The 16,582-nt window shown below is 47.7% G+C and overlaps 1 protein-coding gene across 15 annotated transcripts in view; it reads left to right on the top strand.

Moving 5' to 3' along the window:
* The window catches only part of SSH1 (slingshot protein phosphatase 1), a 76,278-nt gene that overhangs the window by 13,841 nt on the left and 45,855 nt on the right, over window positions 1-16,582 (top strand). For 2 of the 15 annotated variants that reach the window (XR_012420591.1, XM_065524755.1), the window contains exon 1: window positions 16,120-16,366. The exons of 10 other annotated variants lie outside the window; for them this stretch is intronic. Coding sequence is in view for 2 of the 5 variants with exons in the window: in XM_065524755.1 (XP_065380827.1) it covers window positions 16,224-16,366 (143 nt within the window). In the remaining 3 variants the exon portion in view is untranslated. Of the gene's footprint in view, window positions 1-14,805; window positions 15,240-16,119; window positions 16,367-16,582 lie in introns of those variants that run through there. 3 more of the 15 variants (XM_074007718.1, XM_065524757.2, XM_074007717.1) reach the window with 3 other exon arrangements.

Below are 16,582 nucleotides of genomic sequence, written 5' to 3'. Positions count from 1 at the left end.
GTGTTAAACCAAGCACAGGCCCCTTCTGAGCACATATGAAGAAGCTGGCCTTGCCCACTAGACTGTGAGCCACCCTAGGGACAGGGCCTGCCTGACCTCCTGCCTCACAGCGCCCAGTTTGCCCTGGATAGGCCCTGGAGGTCTTGTAAATTGAGTATTGTTTCCTGTTGAGCAACTAAAAGTTGTCTTGGACGTTCAGGAAACAAAGGACAGAGAGATTCTTCCCACCTTTGCCTCCGTTGCAGTTTAGTAATATCAGTGCTATTAGATCAGTCTCAGTACCCCTCTGTCCTCATCTATCTGCTTGTGAGCTGTTCATTCAACAAACATTTATTGAGCTCCTACTGTGCGCCAAGCCCTGTTTTAGGGGCTGGGAATATAGCAACAAACAAAATAAAGATTTCTGCTCTGGAAGCTGACATTCTGTTGAGGGAGACAAGACAGTAAGTAAAATAAACAAGCACAATAATCGTATGTTGGTAAGTGCCCAGGCAAAAAAAATAAAGCAGAGATGGAGGAGAGAAAAGGGAACACCCATACTCCACTCTGTGAATTGCCTTGTATACATTATTTCATTTAATCTTCGTGAAAACCCTGTAAGGACATTTAAATTCCCATTCCCTGGATGAGAAGACTAAGCCCCAGAGAGGTCAGTGGCCTGTTTTTATTTAGTAGTAAACCTTTGAGCTGAGGCCCTCATACTCCATGTCTCATTGACTCCAAAACCTGTGCTGTTCACCCCAAAATCCAAGTGCTGTCTTTCCTTTTCCTCCTCCCTATGCGTCAGAATGCACACTGGGAGACAGAATGGAGTTTATCAGAAGAACCAGGCTTTGCAGCCCATTCTTCCTGCTTGAGCCATTAGCAGCACCACTATGTGCTTGGGCAGGTCCCATCACCTCCCTGAGCTCTACTTAAAGCAGGGATTGTCATGTATCCCCTTCATGTGCTGCAGCCCGGAGAGCATCCGGGTGGTAATGAGACCAGCTTCTGCCGGCTGCAGGCTCTGGGTTTGGAACTTTCTGCACTTGTTATCATCTTCTTGTCACAAGCCTGCAATGTGGGACTCTCCTCATTTTAGGAAACCAGTTCCACGAGGCTGGTGGGAGGCCTGAGCCAGGGTTTGAATGCAGGCTGCTGTGATTCAGGGACCTGAGTCCTGCCCCCACCCGTGTGGCCTTGTAGGTAGTGGCCTCCCATTGACTCCCACTTTTAAACATTGGAGCATATAGAATTACCATTCTGGGGCCATTGTGCTGTTTGGTTGTTCCTTTTGGTTTAACTCGGGTTTTATTTCTGCAGTTTGTTGGAATGTTTGGTTTGAAAATCAGAATTTGCCTTCAATTTTTTTTTTCTCTTTCTCTCTTTTTTTCTTTTTGAGACAGGGTCTTGCTCTGTTGCCCAGACTGGAGTACAGTGGCATGATTACAGCTCACTGCAGCCCTAACCTCCTGGGCTCAATTGGTCCTCCCACCTCAGCCTCCCAAGTAGCTGGGACCACAGGTGCACTGACCACCATGCCTGGTTAATTTTTGTATTTTTCGTAGAGACGGGGTCTCACTATGCTACCCAGGCTGATCTTGAACTCCCGGACTCAAGCAATCTACCCACATCGGCCTCCCAAAGTGCTGGAATTATAGGTGTGAGCCACTGTGCCTGGCCATATGTATATGTATTTTTTTGAGACGGAGTCTCACTCTGTCACCAGGCTAGAGTGCAGTGGCACAATCTCGGCTCACTGCAACCTCTACCTCTGGGGTTCCAGTGATTCTTCTGCCTCAGCCTCCCGAGTAGCTGGGATTACAACCGTGTGCCACCACCCCCAGCTAATTTTTTGTATTTTTAGTAGAGACGGGGTTTCACCATGTTGGCCAGGTTGGTCTCGAACTCCTGACCTCAGGCGATCCACTCGCCTCGGCCTCCCAAAGTGCTGGGATTACAGGCTTGAGCCACCGCGCCCGGCCCTATATATATTTTTTAATTAGAAAACTCATTCTAGAATGGGGACAAATGAGGACAGAGACGTGAAGAGTTAATTCTGTCAGAACTTAATTAAACTTTTCATTAAGGTTAACGTAAAACGAATTTTGCTCAGAGTCTAGTAGGTTTCATTAAACTTTTGAAATACCAGTACTTAGACTTCAAAAGAATGCCTCGGGGCCCTGGTCTCCTTCCTGTGCACTTAGCACATCACAGGAGCGTGCGCGCATGCGTGTACACACCAGGAATGTGCATGCAAGCTCAGCTCGTAGGTAGCAGTGTTATCAGCAGTCATCTTCATGATAAATGGGACAAAGCTGTGAGACGGAGTCAGAAAACTTGGGTCCGTCTTGAGATGCGTCATCTGCTGTGCAGGCTAAGGCATGCCTCTTCACTTCTCTGGGTCCCTGTCTCCCGCTGTGTAAAGTGAAAAGACAAGTTTAGATGATGGCCTCCAAATTTAAGAATGAGAGTCCTCAGAGCCACCAATCTAGATCTGTGTTTATATTGTGCTGCTCATCATTTGCTGTGTATTTGTAACTGACTATCACGAGTTTTATTCCCACAGTGAGAGCAAGGTCATCCGCTTGTGGGGGTCTAGCTGGGTCAGGGCTATAGTCTGACCCTGCGATGGAGAAAACCAGCCTGGCTACCGAGAGGAAGTGATCCTCTGCTGGGACTCACCTCCTCCTCCGCAGAGCTTAGCCTGCCGCGTCTGCCCGCAGGAGCAGAGCCACACACACAGCAGCGTCCGTTTAGAAAGAGAGTACTCACATCTTTAGAACTCATCTTTGGCATTCATTGTTCTGTGGTCAGATCTCTGGATTTACAGCTTATTAGAAAATTCCTGAGACGAGGAGGACATCCAGACGGGTTGTGCTGCTTCGAGGAAGGCTGAAAATGAAAAAACAGGATTAATCAAAATAGGATTAATCAAAATCCAGAGGAGCCATTTTCTTCTTTTTTTCTTTTCTTTTTTTTTTTTTTTTTTTTTTTTTGAGACAGAGCCTTGCCCTGTCACCCAGGCTGGAGTGCAGTGGCATGATCTCGGCTCACTGCAGCCTCTGCCTCCTGGGTTCAAGCGATTCTCCTGCCTCAGCCTCCTGAGTAGCTAGGACTATAGGCGTGCACCTACATGCCTGGCTAATTTTTTGTATTTTTAGCAGAGATGGGGTTTCACCATGTTGGCCAGGTTGGTCTTGAACCCCTGACCTCAAGCAATCCAGCCACCTCGGCCTCCCAAAGTGCTGGGATTACAGGCATGAGCCACTGCACCTAGCCCCTGAGAGGAGCCATTTTCAAAGCTAACTGGATGATTGGGCTGGAGGGTGTGGGGGCTTCTGCTTTGTGGGTATAGTCAGTGTCGGGATGCAGGGTGATGTGCTGATGAGGAGACCACGCTGGCCAGCCTGCAGTGTGGGGGCAGAATTGCAGTGAGGTACAAGAGACTGCCGCGTAAATGAGTACATGCTGGGAGAGCCTGCTTGTGGCCAGAGCGGGGCCTCTGGATGGGACATCAGCCTTGCCACTTAGCTCACTTGCGTGTCTGATCCTGGGCCCGCCACCTGTCTTTCTCCTCTCAGAGCCCTCCTGAGGCCTCCAGAGGGTCTTGTTCTGTGTACGGTGTCTGGCCCTGGTCCATACCCACTAGCCATCATTTTTGGTGCCAGCCCTTCCTGCCGCACTTGTTCCCCTCCAAAGACCAATGTTAACCGAGTGACACCTAAAAGGAAAAACCCAGCCTTGACCTGTTTTCCCGCAAGTTCCTTTGAAACCTGTGCCAGGCTTTTATCTGGGAAACATCATTCTTGAGTGCCTTTACTTTTACAGTTTTTTTCTTTCTTTTCTTGAATGGTTACTTTTGAAGCTATTTTTAAAAAGACTTTGTTTCAGAGAAGGCTGTTCAGAGGTCCTGTGTTAGGAAATGCCTGGTCTCTCCCTGTGGCCACGGAAGTCATTCCTGGTCCAGAGCTGGCACCAACTTGCCAAGAGTCCTCGAGGCGTGTTTCCCCAAATCTGGGCCCAGTCAGAATTCCCACAGGAAGGGGCCACCAGTGTGGTCTGGAAAGAGCCAGGCTGGCTGCAGCATCTGGAAATCACTTGTCACTTCCCAGATGGCCAGGCCCACCCGTGCCACGCTGTATCTGTTGCAGCTGGGAGTCTAGGAGTGGCTCTTTAGGTCTGGAGTCAAGGCCACTGACCTGTCGGCTGCCCCTACAGCAAGAAGGCTCCCTAAGGAACCTACCTCCCAGGCCTTGGGGACTCCTCCTGACCAGGCCCCACCTCGCGAGGTGGAAGGGAGAAGAACCTCTTGTGAAACAATGTGGTAATGAAGGTGGTTTTTACTTAGCTATTGGCTTTATCCATTCAGCCGATGTGTATTTAGTGCCTAAATATGGGTTCTTTGCCAAATACCAGGGATTCCGTGTGGAGTGAAAAAGAGTCCTTATCCCCCAGGGGTAACGTGTATTGTATCTACAGTAGTGCCTTCCAAAAGATTTGAAACACCCTACAACATTCATAGAGAACAATAGAATTTAACTAGTGAGAAAATCGGGACATTAAGAAAGCAGAATAAAATAAGATGAAGTAAGGGGAAGGTTTGTACATGGAATACATGGCATAGCATTGGTATGGTTACCAGAATTTGGCCACAGATCTGACTTTGAGCTTCCTGGTAGTCCAAGCAAAGAGAGAAACAAGATCAATCTCTTAATTCATGGTGTCCTGAAAACACCAGCAGATCAGTTCTTCGGAAGAACTCTTCCTGATAGATACCTGTGGGTGTTCACAAGGAAGCCCAGCATAATGGGTGGACAAACAAGTTGTCTTAACAGGGAGAGCTGATGCTGCATGCCTATCCCACCAATTACCCTGGGTATTTGTGGTCTTAAGAGGTGAGGTCAGCAGCAGCGCTTGGTGCCAGAGCTACTGGCCGCCCCAGCACAGAGACAGGATGCTGAGTCACATCCTGCAGGGCTGCGGTATCCTGGCTTCGCGTGCCCTTCACAATGGGAGGCCTGCATGGGCAGGTTGGCCTCTGCTGTTCCAAACGTGTGGTCTCCAAGCAGGAAAATGCTAAAATTAGATCTTACATGGTCCAGAGCCATGTATGTGAGAGGCCCTCAAAATCTGGACACACACAGACCAGGAGGACCTGGGAGAGCAGAGCCCTTCATCATTCTCTTCTGCTCTGGGCACGAAACAGGGCCACTTCTGTTCTGGAAAATACGAAGAGGAAAAACAGTGCTGAGGCAGGGAAGGTCTTGCTTGGTGAGAGTGAAACTATGCAAGAGATGAAAGGGGAAAGTCATGAAATATGACCGCACCAGTGATCAGTAGAATCATCTGAAGCTTTTATCACCTACTGATAAAGAAAAATTACAGGTAATGTTTTACCAAAATCAAATTAAGTGGAGATTTAAAAAATAACTTTAAAAAATTTGGCTGGGTGTGGTGGCTCATGCGTATAATCCCAGCACTCCGGGAGGCTGAAGTGGGAGGATCTCTTGAGCCCAGGAGTTCAGTACCAGTCCTGGCAGCATAGTGAGACCCTGTCTCTACAAAAATTTTAAAAATTAGCTGGGGGTGGCGGCACATACCTGCAGTCCCAGCTACTCGGGTGGTTGAGGTGGAAGGATCACTTGAGCCTGGGAGGTGGAGGCTGTGCTGAGTGAGCCATCATCGCCCCACTGCACTGCAGCCTGGGCAACAGAGTAAGACCATGTCACAAAGGAAAAAAAAAAAATTGGTAGCTCGAAAACTTGCAATGCTCCCAACACATAGAAATGATTAATACTCAAGGTCATGGATACCCGAGATACTCTGACTTGGTCATTACACATTCTATGCATGTAACAAATACATGTCTTCCATAAATGTGTAAAATACTACGTCGATAAAAAAATTCTCATTAATTTTGAAATAATTTCCGACTTACGTAAGAATTGCAAGTACAGGCCAGGCGCGGTGGCTCAAGCCTGTAATCCCAGCACTTTGGGAGGCCGAGACGGGTGGATCACGAGGTCAGGAGATCGAGACCATCCTGGCTAACACGGTGAAACCCCGTCTCTACTAAAAAATACAAAAAACTAGCCGGGCGAGGTGGCGGGCGCCTGTAGTCCCAGCTACTCGGGAGGCTGAGGCAGGAGAATGGCGTAAACCCGGGACGCGGAGCTTGCAGTGACCTGAGATCCGGCCACTGCACTCCAGCCTGGGCGACAGAGCGAGACTCTGTCTCAAAAAAAAAAAAAAAAAAAGAATTGCAAGTACAGTGAAAATAACTTTTTTTTTTTTTTTTTTTTTTAACCATTTGAAAGTAATTTGTCAACCTGCTACTCCATTACCCTTGGAATACAGGCCAGGGCATTCTCCCACAGGACCGCAACACAGCCATCCACACAGGACACTGACTCTGATACATTCCCACCGTCTAGTCCTCTAACCCCATTCAGGAGTCACCATATGTCCCAGTGTTGCCCTTCATAACAAAAGGATCCATTTCAGGACTGCCATTGCATCTAGATGTCCTGTCTCTTGGCTCTCCTGCAGTCTGGAACATTCCTCAGTCTTCCTTTGACTCTTGTGGCCTGGAATTTTTTTTTTTTTTTTTTTTTTTTTGAGTCGGAATCTCACTCTGTTGCCCACGCTGGAGTGCAGCGGTGATATCTCAGCTCACTGCAACCTCCACCTCCCGGGTTCAAGCGATTCTTGTGCCTCAGCCTCCTGAGTAGCTGGGATTACAGGCGTGCTCCACCACGCTCGGCTAATTTTGGTATCTTTAGTAGAGAACGGGGTGTTGCCATGTTGGCCAGGCTGGTCTCGAACCCCTGACCTCAAGTGATCCGCCCACCTCAGCCTCCCAAAATGCTGGGATTACAGGCATGAGCCACCGCAGTTGACCATGACCTGGACATGTTTGTGCCTGGGATTGTCAGTTTGCAGAGTGTCCCTCAGTGTGAGTGTGTCTGATGTTCCTGTGTGATTCCACGGGGCATGCATATTTGGCCGGAACAGCACCCAAGGGATGCTGTGTCCTCTTTGAATCCCGTAAGGTGGCACGTGATTTCCTTTTGTCCCACTGTAGTGACATTCACTTTGGTCACTAAGATGGATTTTACCAGGCTTTTCCACTGTACAGTTATTCTTTTCCCCTTCATCATTCAGAAGCATTTCTTGAAGAGATACTTTAAAATTATGTTAATATCCTGTCTGCTATCAATGTCTGTTTCAGTTATTTGTATTTTTCTGTTTTATTCAGTGGTTTATAATCTGATTCTTAAATTGTTGACATTCATGCTCAGATTGTCCTTGTGGACAATTTGGGCCAGTGGGATCTCATCCAGGCTGGCTTCTGTGTCCCTTTGCCATGTCCACAGCATTCTTTAAGTGCTTCCTTGCTTTCTGGCAACAGATGCTCCCTTCCCATCTGTGGAATCAGTCCTTTATCCAAGGGGCCCTGGTTCCTTTTAGTGGAAAATGAAATTTAGGAGCCAAGCTAGGTCTGCTTATTGCTGCTGGGGTGTTGCTAACCACAGGCCTGTCAATGGGCAGAATTAGGGAGCAAGTACTTGCACACACACACACACGTGCATCTATATTTCAATATATGGAAAACTGTGAGTTCAGACTGACACCTTCAATTCTGATGCAGCACCTTGGGGTTCATTCTAGTTTTGTCTCTTCCATATTCATGACTCCCATCGTCCCTAAAATATTAGTATTAACATTATTATGTATATTATATAAAATATATATTATTTATATTATATAATATATATTTGTTAATTACATTAATATAATTATATTCATTAATTATAAAGTTAATATGTTTATATATTATATAAATATGTTAAAATATTTATTATAAATATTAATATTAATGTTTAATATTTCAGTCCTTGCCTGTGAGCAGTCTCTGTCTCCCTTGCAACCACTCCCTACACAGATGCCCTTTGCACCCTGCTTGCCAACAGACACCCAAGCTTGGGATCCCACACCCCCTCCCCAACTCAGAAGCCTGCCCTGCCCTTCCCCGCCAAATGGTTTTAGGTCTGAATTGTTGGGAAGAGAAGTGGACTTTTTTTGACACTGTTTTCCAGAGGTGTCAGTTCAGCCGAAAGCCAGTGCCTAACAGCAGAGGTTTCAGGGTTACACTCCTGCTTTCCTCTTCCTGCTTCCCTGCTCCTTGATCTGATGAACTTGGGCAAGTGACTTAACCTCCCCGAGCCTCAGTTTTTTGTTGTTTTTTTTTTTTTAAGACAAAGTCTCACTCTGTTGCAGTGCTGTGGCACAATCTTGGCTCACTGCAACCTCCGCCTCCCGGGTTCGAGCGATTCTTGTGCCTCAGCCTCCCAAGTAGCTGGAATTACAGGAGCACGACACCACACTCGGCTAATTGAGCCTCCATTTCCGTATGTATAAAACACTGAGAGATGGACACTGAGGAGTAAATGAGTTAACATACCTGATGTGCTTAGCATAGCGCTCAACGAAGGTGTTATTGGTGTTACATTTATTGATGTCCACTGTTCTCTGGGCACTGAGAGGGATCCTGAGACAGAGAAGTCATAGCCCTAGCTCTCCAGACACTCAAGGTGATGTGGGGAAACTTAGCTGCTCTTGTGTTGTTTGAAGCACTCAGTTGTCAGGAAGACCTGACCTGACCTCCCCGTGGCTTTACTTCGCCTGTGGCACTGATGCCATGAGTCTTATTTGCCAGGTTCAACCTGTGTGTGGGGAGTGCCCAATGTGCCCAGGGTGCAGAGATGACCAGGGTGAGTTACTCCTGGAATACTGACTTCAGAGAGGAGCACAGCTTGGCCAGTGTATCTGCCGGCACTTACTTTCAGTCTACTGTGTGTCAAGCACAGAGGGAGATTTAAAAAGCATGTGCATCCTGGCCCTCACATCCCATTGTGAAGTTAAAATACACTGGCAGGAAGATGGCGTCACCACTAGTTAATAAATAAGTGGGTCAGGGAACATGATTTGGAAATCAGGAAACTTGAGTTCCTATCACTAAGGATGGTCTTTCCCTCAGTATCCAAGGGAATTGGTTCCAGGATCACCCCCTTTGCCGAGGATAACAAAATCCATGAATGGCTTAAGCACCCGCAGAACCTTCTAATTCAAAGAATTCAGCATCCCTCGAATACTGTATTTTCTATCTGCAGTTGGTTGAATCCACCAATGAGGAACCCCTGCGGATACAGAGGACTGACTGTATGTGACCTTGAGCAAGTGACTTAACCCCAAGCCTCAATGTCCTTACCTGCACAGTAAGAGGAGGTGCTAGAAGATGTTGAAAGGGAGGAGCTATAGCTTGCAGTGAGGGCCACAAGAGAAAGCTTCCTGGAGAAGGCATGAATACTGGAAGGCAGGCATGATGTGGAGAGGCAGATGGGAGGAAGGAGACCATGAGCTGAGAACCACAGTAGGCTTTATGGGGACAGTGCTATAGCTGGGGATAGAACAGAGAATGTGTAGCATGGAGAACAGGAGAAACAGTGTGAGAGGTAATACATGGAGCATTCTTATTTTAAAAGTATTGTTTTCTAACTATATTCTCAGCCCCTAAGGCCAGGGCATAGCAGATGAATGAAATTTAGGTTAACGACATATAATGGCTAATTGTGGCAACCATAGACAGCACAGAAGTTTGGACTCTAATCAATAGATGATGTCACATGGCTGAAAGTTCTGGGGCTGGGAAAGAATGTCATGAGAGCAGTGGTTAGGGGCTGCACAGAGTGGGCGAGAGGCCGGGGGGGCCCTTGTCCTGATTCTTCTCACTGGGCCAAAAGCTTCCGGAGCTCTGCTGTCCTATTCCACAGTTGATAGCCTCATGTGGCTAATTAAACTTAAATTTAAATGAATTAAAATGAAATAAAATGACGAACCCAGTTTCTTGGTCACACTTACTGCATCTTAACTGTTCAGTCGACACATTTGGCCAGTGGCTCCTATACTAGACAGCATGGGTAGAGAACACACACGAATGTTCTCCTCAACAACCCTGGCCTTCAGGGACATTCAGAGTATGCAGCACAGAGCCGGGTGCCCCGTGGGGCTGCTTGGATGTCACCTGGCTCACGGGGGTGAGGAGGGCAAAACTGGGGTGGTGCCTGAGAGATCTGGAAGGAGGGGCCTCTGACAAAGTTAGGACTTGGTGACAAATGACTGTGGTATGGGGCTGCATACCAAAGACAGGGCTGAGAACCTGGGACAGTCAGGATAATCTCTTCTCGGAATTTTTGAGCTGTCTCAGAAACATTTCCTTCATGTGCCTGTTATTTCTGGCGTGCTCGGCTGTCTTTGCTGCCATAGCATTTCCCGCACAGTGCAGCCTTTTACCTTCTACCCTTACGAAGGGGCTTAGATCCTGGTGGAGCAGATGATGCTTGGAGGAAGATGCATTAGCTCTAGCTTCCGTGGGGCCTGCGGTCTCTTGGGGTCATGAGGGAACTATCTTAAGATTTGCTAAACCAAGCCAAGACACATCACTTGCTGTCTGTCTTAGGGAAAAAAAAGAAAGCTTGCTTTTGCGAGCTTGCTAGTCGGTTCTGCTGCTTGCCACTACCCGTTGGTTTGAAGGAGAGTTGGGTAGCTGGCTCAGAGAATGTCTCTTACTGTCTGAAATACTTTTGGACATTCCTTCTCTCTGAGAGAAGCCTACGCCTTCTGGCCAAACAATACATGTTCCAGCAGCAAAGATATTTGTAATGAGCCCTGCCAGCATTCCTTGTCTGTGACCCCTTTCCCTAAGTATAACACCCTGCAGAGCTGGAATTTTTCTATGCTCAGCATTATGTGTTTAGGGGGGTACAATTTGGGAACTCTGGTTGACAGGTGTGTCCCTAAAGTTACTTGTTTTCTTAGGCTCTGAAGAGTGACGTTTGGAACGAGGCCCTGCCATGTTGCACTGCAAAGCGCACAGTGAAGAACGAGACCTTAGCCCAACTTGGGGTCTTTGTGACTTTTAAACACAAGTTCCAAATGAGGGAAGAACCTGTGGGAGAACCATGGAAAGAATTTTCCATCCCACCTGCAGTCTTTAGCTAATCTCTCTTCAAATGGTGAATTTTCGATCTCCTTTACATCTTTATCAACTTCACTTTGCTAGGCCTGGGGTTCTGAATCCATCCAGAGCCTCACTGAGAGTGGTTTTGAGGTCAGCTGATCAGCTTTCCACGTTGCCGCTATTGCTGCAGGTCAGATGGTCGTGCTCTCTGACCTATGGATTCTCCGGGAAGAGCACCGAACTTTCTCAGCCCCATTCTTCCTCTTGTTAGCCAAATGATGACAGACAGGTCGTTTATCTTCTCCCAGTCTTGGTTGTTTCACTTTTCTTTTCTTTTTCTTTTTTTTTGGGGGAGGAACAGGGTCTCCCTCTGTCACCCAGGCTGGAGTGCTGCTGCGATCTTGGCTCACTGCAACCTCTGCCTCCCGGGCTCGAATGATTTTCCCACCTCAGCCTCCCAAATACCTGGGACTGTAGGTGCACGCCACCACACCCAGCTAATTTTTGTATTTTTTGTAGAGACAGGGTTTTGTCATGTTGCCCAGGCTGGGGTGGTTTCATCAGAGGAATGGGATTGTAAAAATTAAGTGGAAAAATATAGGGACAAACTGTCTGTAAACTACAAAGCTATTATTTACTTATTTAAAACAATATGTATTGATTGTATTAGTGTACCAGGCATTCAGGTGCTGAGAATTTGTGATGTTGACAGTGCGACGGCTCAACCACAAGCACGAGGTTTGTTTCCTAGGTTTGCACATTCTGAAACTTGAATTTGTGAGTTCACTCAGTGATGATCAAGTTCTGAGAAACCAATTTACGCTAATCAAACTTACAAGGAACTGATGTACAAAGCAGAATTTATAAATTGAGGTTTATGAACCCATAGAGGGGCCTTTTATGACAGAGGCCAAATCCTCCTGGGTTCACAATAAGGTACATGTGGCATAATCATCTTACTCTCCTGTCCCTTCCGCCCCTCTGTTTACTGATCCTTCAGGGCCTCATGGGCTTCATTTCTTCCAGGGAGGCCTCCCTGAACCCCTGTGTGTATGTGCATCTGCAGCCCGCAGTGCATCCTTTCACCATGGAACTTGCTGCCTTATATCGAAGTTACTGTCCTGTGCCTGTCTGGCCCTCCAGTGTCACTCCAGACTGGGTGTGGAGTGGGTGGAAACCGGGTCTGTTTCACTTCTAAATTCCCAGGCCTTAGCACTGACCGGACACAATAGACACTCAGCAATACTTGTTGATCAAAATGGAATTAACAGAGCCTCGTTTTTGGAATGCTCATTGGCACCCATCTTTCTGTGCTGACAACATTACATTAGTTCCTTTTTCTGCTAGAATTACCATCAAGTTGGATGGACAATCAGTAATCATCATGCAGAGTGGGTTACCGTTGAGGGTTAGTTCTATCCAGGGAAAAGCGATTCCATTTGTCTCAGCCTGTCCCATCAATCTGGGACCCTTTACAGGGCCTGTTCTTCAGGCTCATATTCTCTACTTTTTTTTGAGATACAGCATCAGAAATCCTAAATTAGTACTATTTAAGTAACTCCCGTTTCCTTAGGCATAAATTAGTGTAATAATGCCTGTCTGGTCTTCCACACGGTTTTGTGAAGATCACATGAGTTGACGTTCACCAGAATGGTTTGTCCACAGCAGAGTTTGTCAAAGGTCTGATCTGAGGCTGGGCTCGCTGGCTCATGGCTGTCACTCCAGCACTTTGAGAGGCCAAGGCGGAACAATCGCTTGACCTCAGGAGTTGGAGACCAGCCTGGGCAACATAGCGAGACCCCATGTGTGTTTCACAAAACACAGGTCTGATCTGTTTTTGCTGTCACTGTCATCATTTCGTATTGTCATGATGCAGCGTCTCCCTTAGAGGGCAAGAACATTCAGGTCTCTGAAAGTGTGTAGTAGAAGACTAGCGTCTGTTTTACTGCTTCCAAAGAGAGTATTATTTTGTTTCTGGCCCTAGCATGACCTCCCTTTCTTGCACCTAATCACGTCACCCACCTTCTGAGAGCACCATGCCTTTTTGTTGGTGTTACCTTTTACCAGCAGAAAACCTTGACGTGTGCCTATGTGAGAGGCATCTTTATGAAACCCATGGAGAAGGCTGTTTTCTCTGTGTCTTCTGATGTTATTTGTTTGTGTGTGTGTGTGTGTGTGTTTTTGAGACAGTCTCACTCTGTCACCCAGGCTGGAGTGCAGTGGGAACTCCAGGATCACAATCTGCGCTCAGTGCAGCCTCGACCTCCGGGGTACAAGTGATTCTCGTGCCTCAGCTTCCCAAGAAGCTGGGACTACAGGCACATGCCACCACGCCTGGCTAATTTTTGTATTTTTAGTAGAGACCGGGTTTCACCATGTTTTCCAGGCTGGTCTTGAACTGACCTCAAGTGATCCACTCACCTTGGCCTCCCAAAGTGCCAGGATTACAGGCATGAGCCACCATGCCCGGCCATGATGTTATTTGATTCTGAGGTTTTTAAAGCTTGGCTGTGCATCAGAAGCACCCCCTGGAACTTTTTGGAGACAAGGTTTGTCTCCCATGCTGGAGTGCAGTGGCGTGGTCACAGCTCGCTGTAGCCTTGACCTCACCAGGCTTAAGTGATTCTCTCACCTCAGCCTCCTGAGCAGCTGGGACTACAGGCACACACCACCACACCTAGCTAATTTTATTTTTATTTTTTGTAGAGACGGGATCTTGTTATGTTGCCCACGTTAATCTTGAACTCCAGGGCTCAACTGATTCTCCCATTTCGACCTCCCGAAGTGCTGTGAGCCACCATGCCCAGCCCCCTGGAACTTTTAAACACTGGATGCCCAGGACTCATCACAGCCCTTCCGAATTAGACTCTGCTGAGGCTGGACCTGGGCATGAATGTGTTTTAGAAGTTTGATAGGTTGCTTCAGTGAATGACCAGAGTTGGAATTCAGGGGCATTTGGGTGATATTCTATACTCTGATGTTTCTATACCCACTATTTTTGTTCTTCAAGAAATGTTGTTTCTATACAGCAGGGCAGACACCCAGATCACCAGCACATATACCCATTCCTTAAAGAGGATGGCTATCTTTGCCCTTATCAGTGCTTGGGCTGGCTTGGCAGTGCTCCACACTCTGCAAATGTTTGGCTGTTTGGATGAATGAACAGAACCCTGTAAGGGAATTCCAGGGGTTAATTCCAGGGGTTAATCAGATTATATATGGTAGAATGTAAATTGGAACCCAGAAATATGAATTCCCAGACCACTGTTTTTACTTTTGTTCCCCCCCCCGCCCAAGACAGTGTCTCGCTTTATCACCCAGGCTGGAGTGCAGTGGTGTGATCTCGACTCACTGCAACTTCCACCTCCCGGGTGCAAGTGATTCTGTGCCTCAGCCTCCTGACTAGCTGGGATTACAGGCATGCACCACCACACCTGGCTAATTTTTGTATTTTTAGTAGAGACAGGGTTTCGCCATGTTGACCATGCTGGTCTCAAACTCCTGACCTCAAATGATCTGCCCATCTCAGCCTCCCAAAGTGCTGGGATTACAGGCATGCACCACCCCCCTCCCCCCAGTTTTTACTTTTTTTAAACCTTGAAGTGCAGCAGTCACCATGGGCGTTGTCCATGCTATCCCTGGAGATTGTGTTTTGGAATCATTGACGGGCTTCCTTCATTTGTCATATGGAGAATGGAGAAAATACCTTACCCTGCAGAACTGCCAGAGTTCGATGACGTGGCATAGCTAAGTACCTCCTACAGCCTTGGCCACGTGGGAGATGCTCGGTAAACAATAGTCCTGTTGATGAGAAACCTACCTTCAAAGCAACTTCTTGGTCAGCGTGGCTGTGCGGTTTACAGAACTCCCGAGCCTCTGTGCAGTGCAGAAGGGCCAAAGGATGTGTCCTGTCCCCCAACTGTGATGGCGGTGGTGGGTAGGATAAGGCTGTGGGTCCCTGCCCTTCTGATTTCTACTTGGGGAGGTGGAAGAACCCCAGCACAGTCTCGTCTTCCTGGAGTTCTGTTTGCTTGAATGGTTCCTTCTCTCTCTTTCCCACGCATGATGCATTCACATGCTAGGAAGAAGGACGGAGGATGTGATCCACATTCTGACTTCTCTCAGTGCTTTAGTGGCTTTGCCGTTAGGCACCTGGGCAGGCGTGAGTAGAGGTGACCGCGGCATAATGGCCCTGATTTTCACCCTGGATGAGAACAGCATTCCAGGGGTTAAGCAGGTGGGTGTGGGGCAGATAGATGTGAGTCCAGCCCCATCTTGTAGAGATATGTGCTCTAGGCAAGCTAGGGTTTCCTTACCTGCAAAAGCAGAATCATGGTAATGTGTGTTTCACTTAGTCCACAGGGAGGATCGCTTGGTCACTTGTGAGCTGAGGGAAGAGAAGCCCATACTCAGTGCCGCTTCCTTCAGGAATTGTTCCGGAAGTCACCAGTTAAATGCTCCCTTATCCCTCTTGTAAACCCTAGCCAAGCCCCTTTCTTAGGGTACTTATTCCATTCCCTCCTGCATCATGGTTATTCACATCCTGAATTTATTTCTCTTGCTAAAAGAAGCGCTAAAAACACAGCTCTTGGCTGACTTGTGCCTGGAGGGTTTGGGATCACGCCTCCACCCTTTAGGACCTTTGCAGCCTGACCTGCCCTGGGCTACGTGCGTATCCCAGCGCTCCTCATAGGTGTACATGTGGTCCCCTCTAGCTGGCGTTTCCCCTCAGGTAGCTGTTAGCATGACTGAAGAATTTTCAGGATGTTACAGTGCTTTGGGTACACAGAATAACTGACTGCGGCAGCTGCCCACGTCACCGTCACCGTTGGGTGAATGGATGCTGATTTGAAAGAAAGAGTCATCCTTCAGAATGTTGATTTGAATCGGAAGGGGGTCTTGTTGCTTGGGGTTGGTTCCTTGGGGGCCAGCTGTTTGCCCTCACAATGTCGAATGCACACCCTGGCGCTGGTTTCTCCGGCCTACAGAAAAGCCCGTAGGAGTACAGTGATTAGAGGAACCTCAGCTGTTTTGCTGAATGGCCCTCTTTCATCAGGATGTGCTGGGACAAGGGCCTTTTTCAGCCAAAATATCAGAGGAAGACCAGAGTTCCACAAGAGCCATTTGCTCTTCGCTAGGACTCCGAGGAGGAGTCGGCTCCCCAGCCCTTGTGGAAGCACTCGGCAGCCTCCCCGCTTTTCCTGATCTCCGTAGTGAGCAGATGGCCAGAGCTCCGAGGGCAGTTGTAGGGGGCGTTAGAGATGTGAGCACTGCAGCCACAAACCTCTTTTATTTTACTGACTTCTGCATCTTCCTTCAGCCAACCCACTACTTCTGCTGTCCAGAGGTTTCCAGCTCAAATTAGTACGTATGACCACCCTGATTTCTGTTTTCCTGCCATGGCTTAGTTTCTGGATGACACTGGCTGTTTATATTCTGGGGGTCTGGGGTTTTTTGAGGAGCATTGATTGAGGTTTTTGTCTGTCTTCAATGCTTTGGAGAAACTTTAATCTTATGAAACTGCCCGAATGGCAGTAATCAGTGTCCGAGAACAGATCTGTGTGGTGGAGATAAAAGCGT

The sequence above is a fragment of the Macaca fascicularis genome, chromosome 11 (assembly GCF_037993035.2).
Source record: "Macaca fascicularis isolate 582-1 chromosome 11, T2T-MFA8v1.1".
In the NCBI taxonomy this organism is placed as follows: Eukaryota; Metazoa; Chordata; class Mammalia; order Primates; family Cercopithecidae; genus Macaca; species Macaca fascicularis.
The sequence above is the reverse complement of the archived record's forward strand: the minus strand, read 5'-3'. Positions and strand labels throughout refer to the sequence as shown.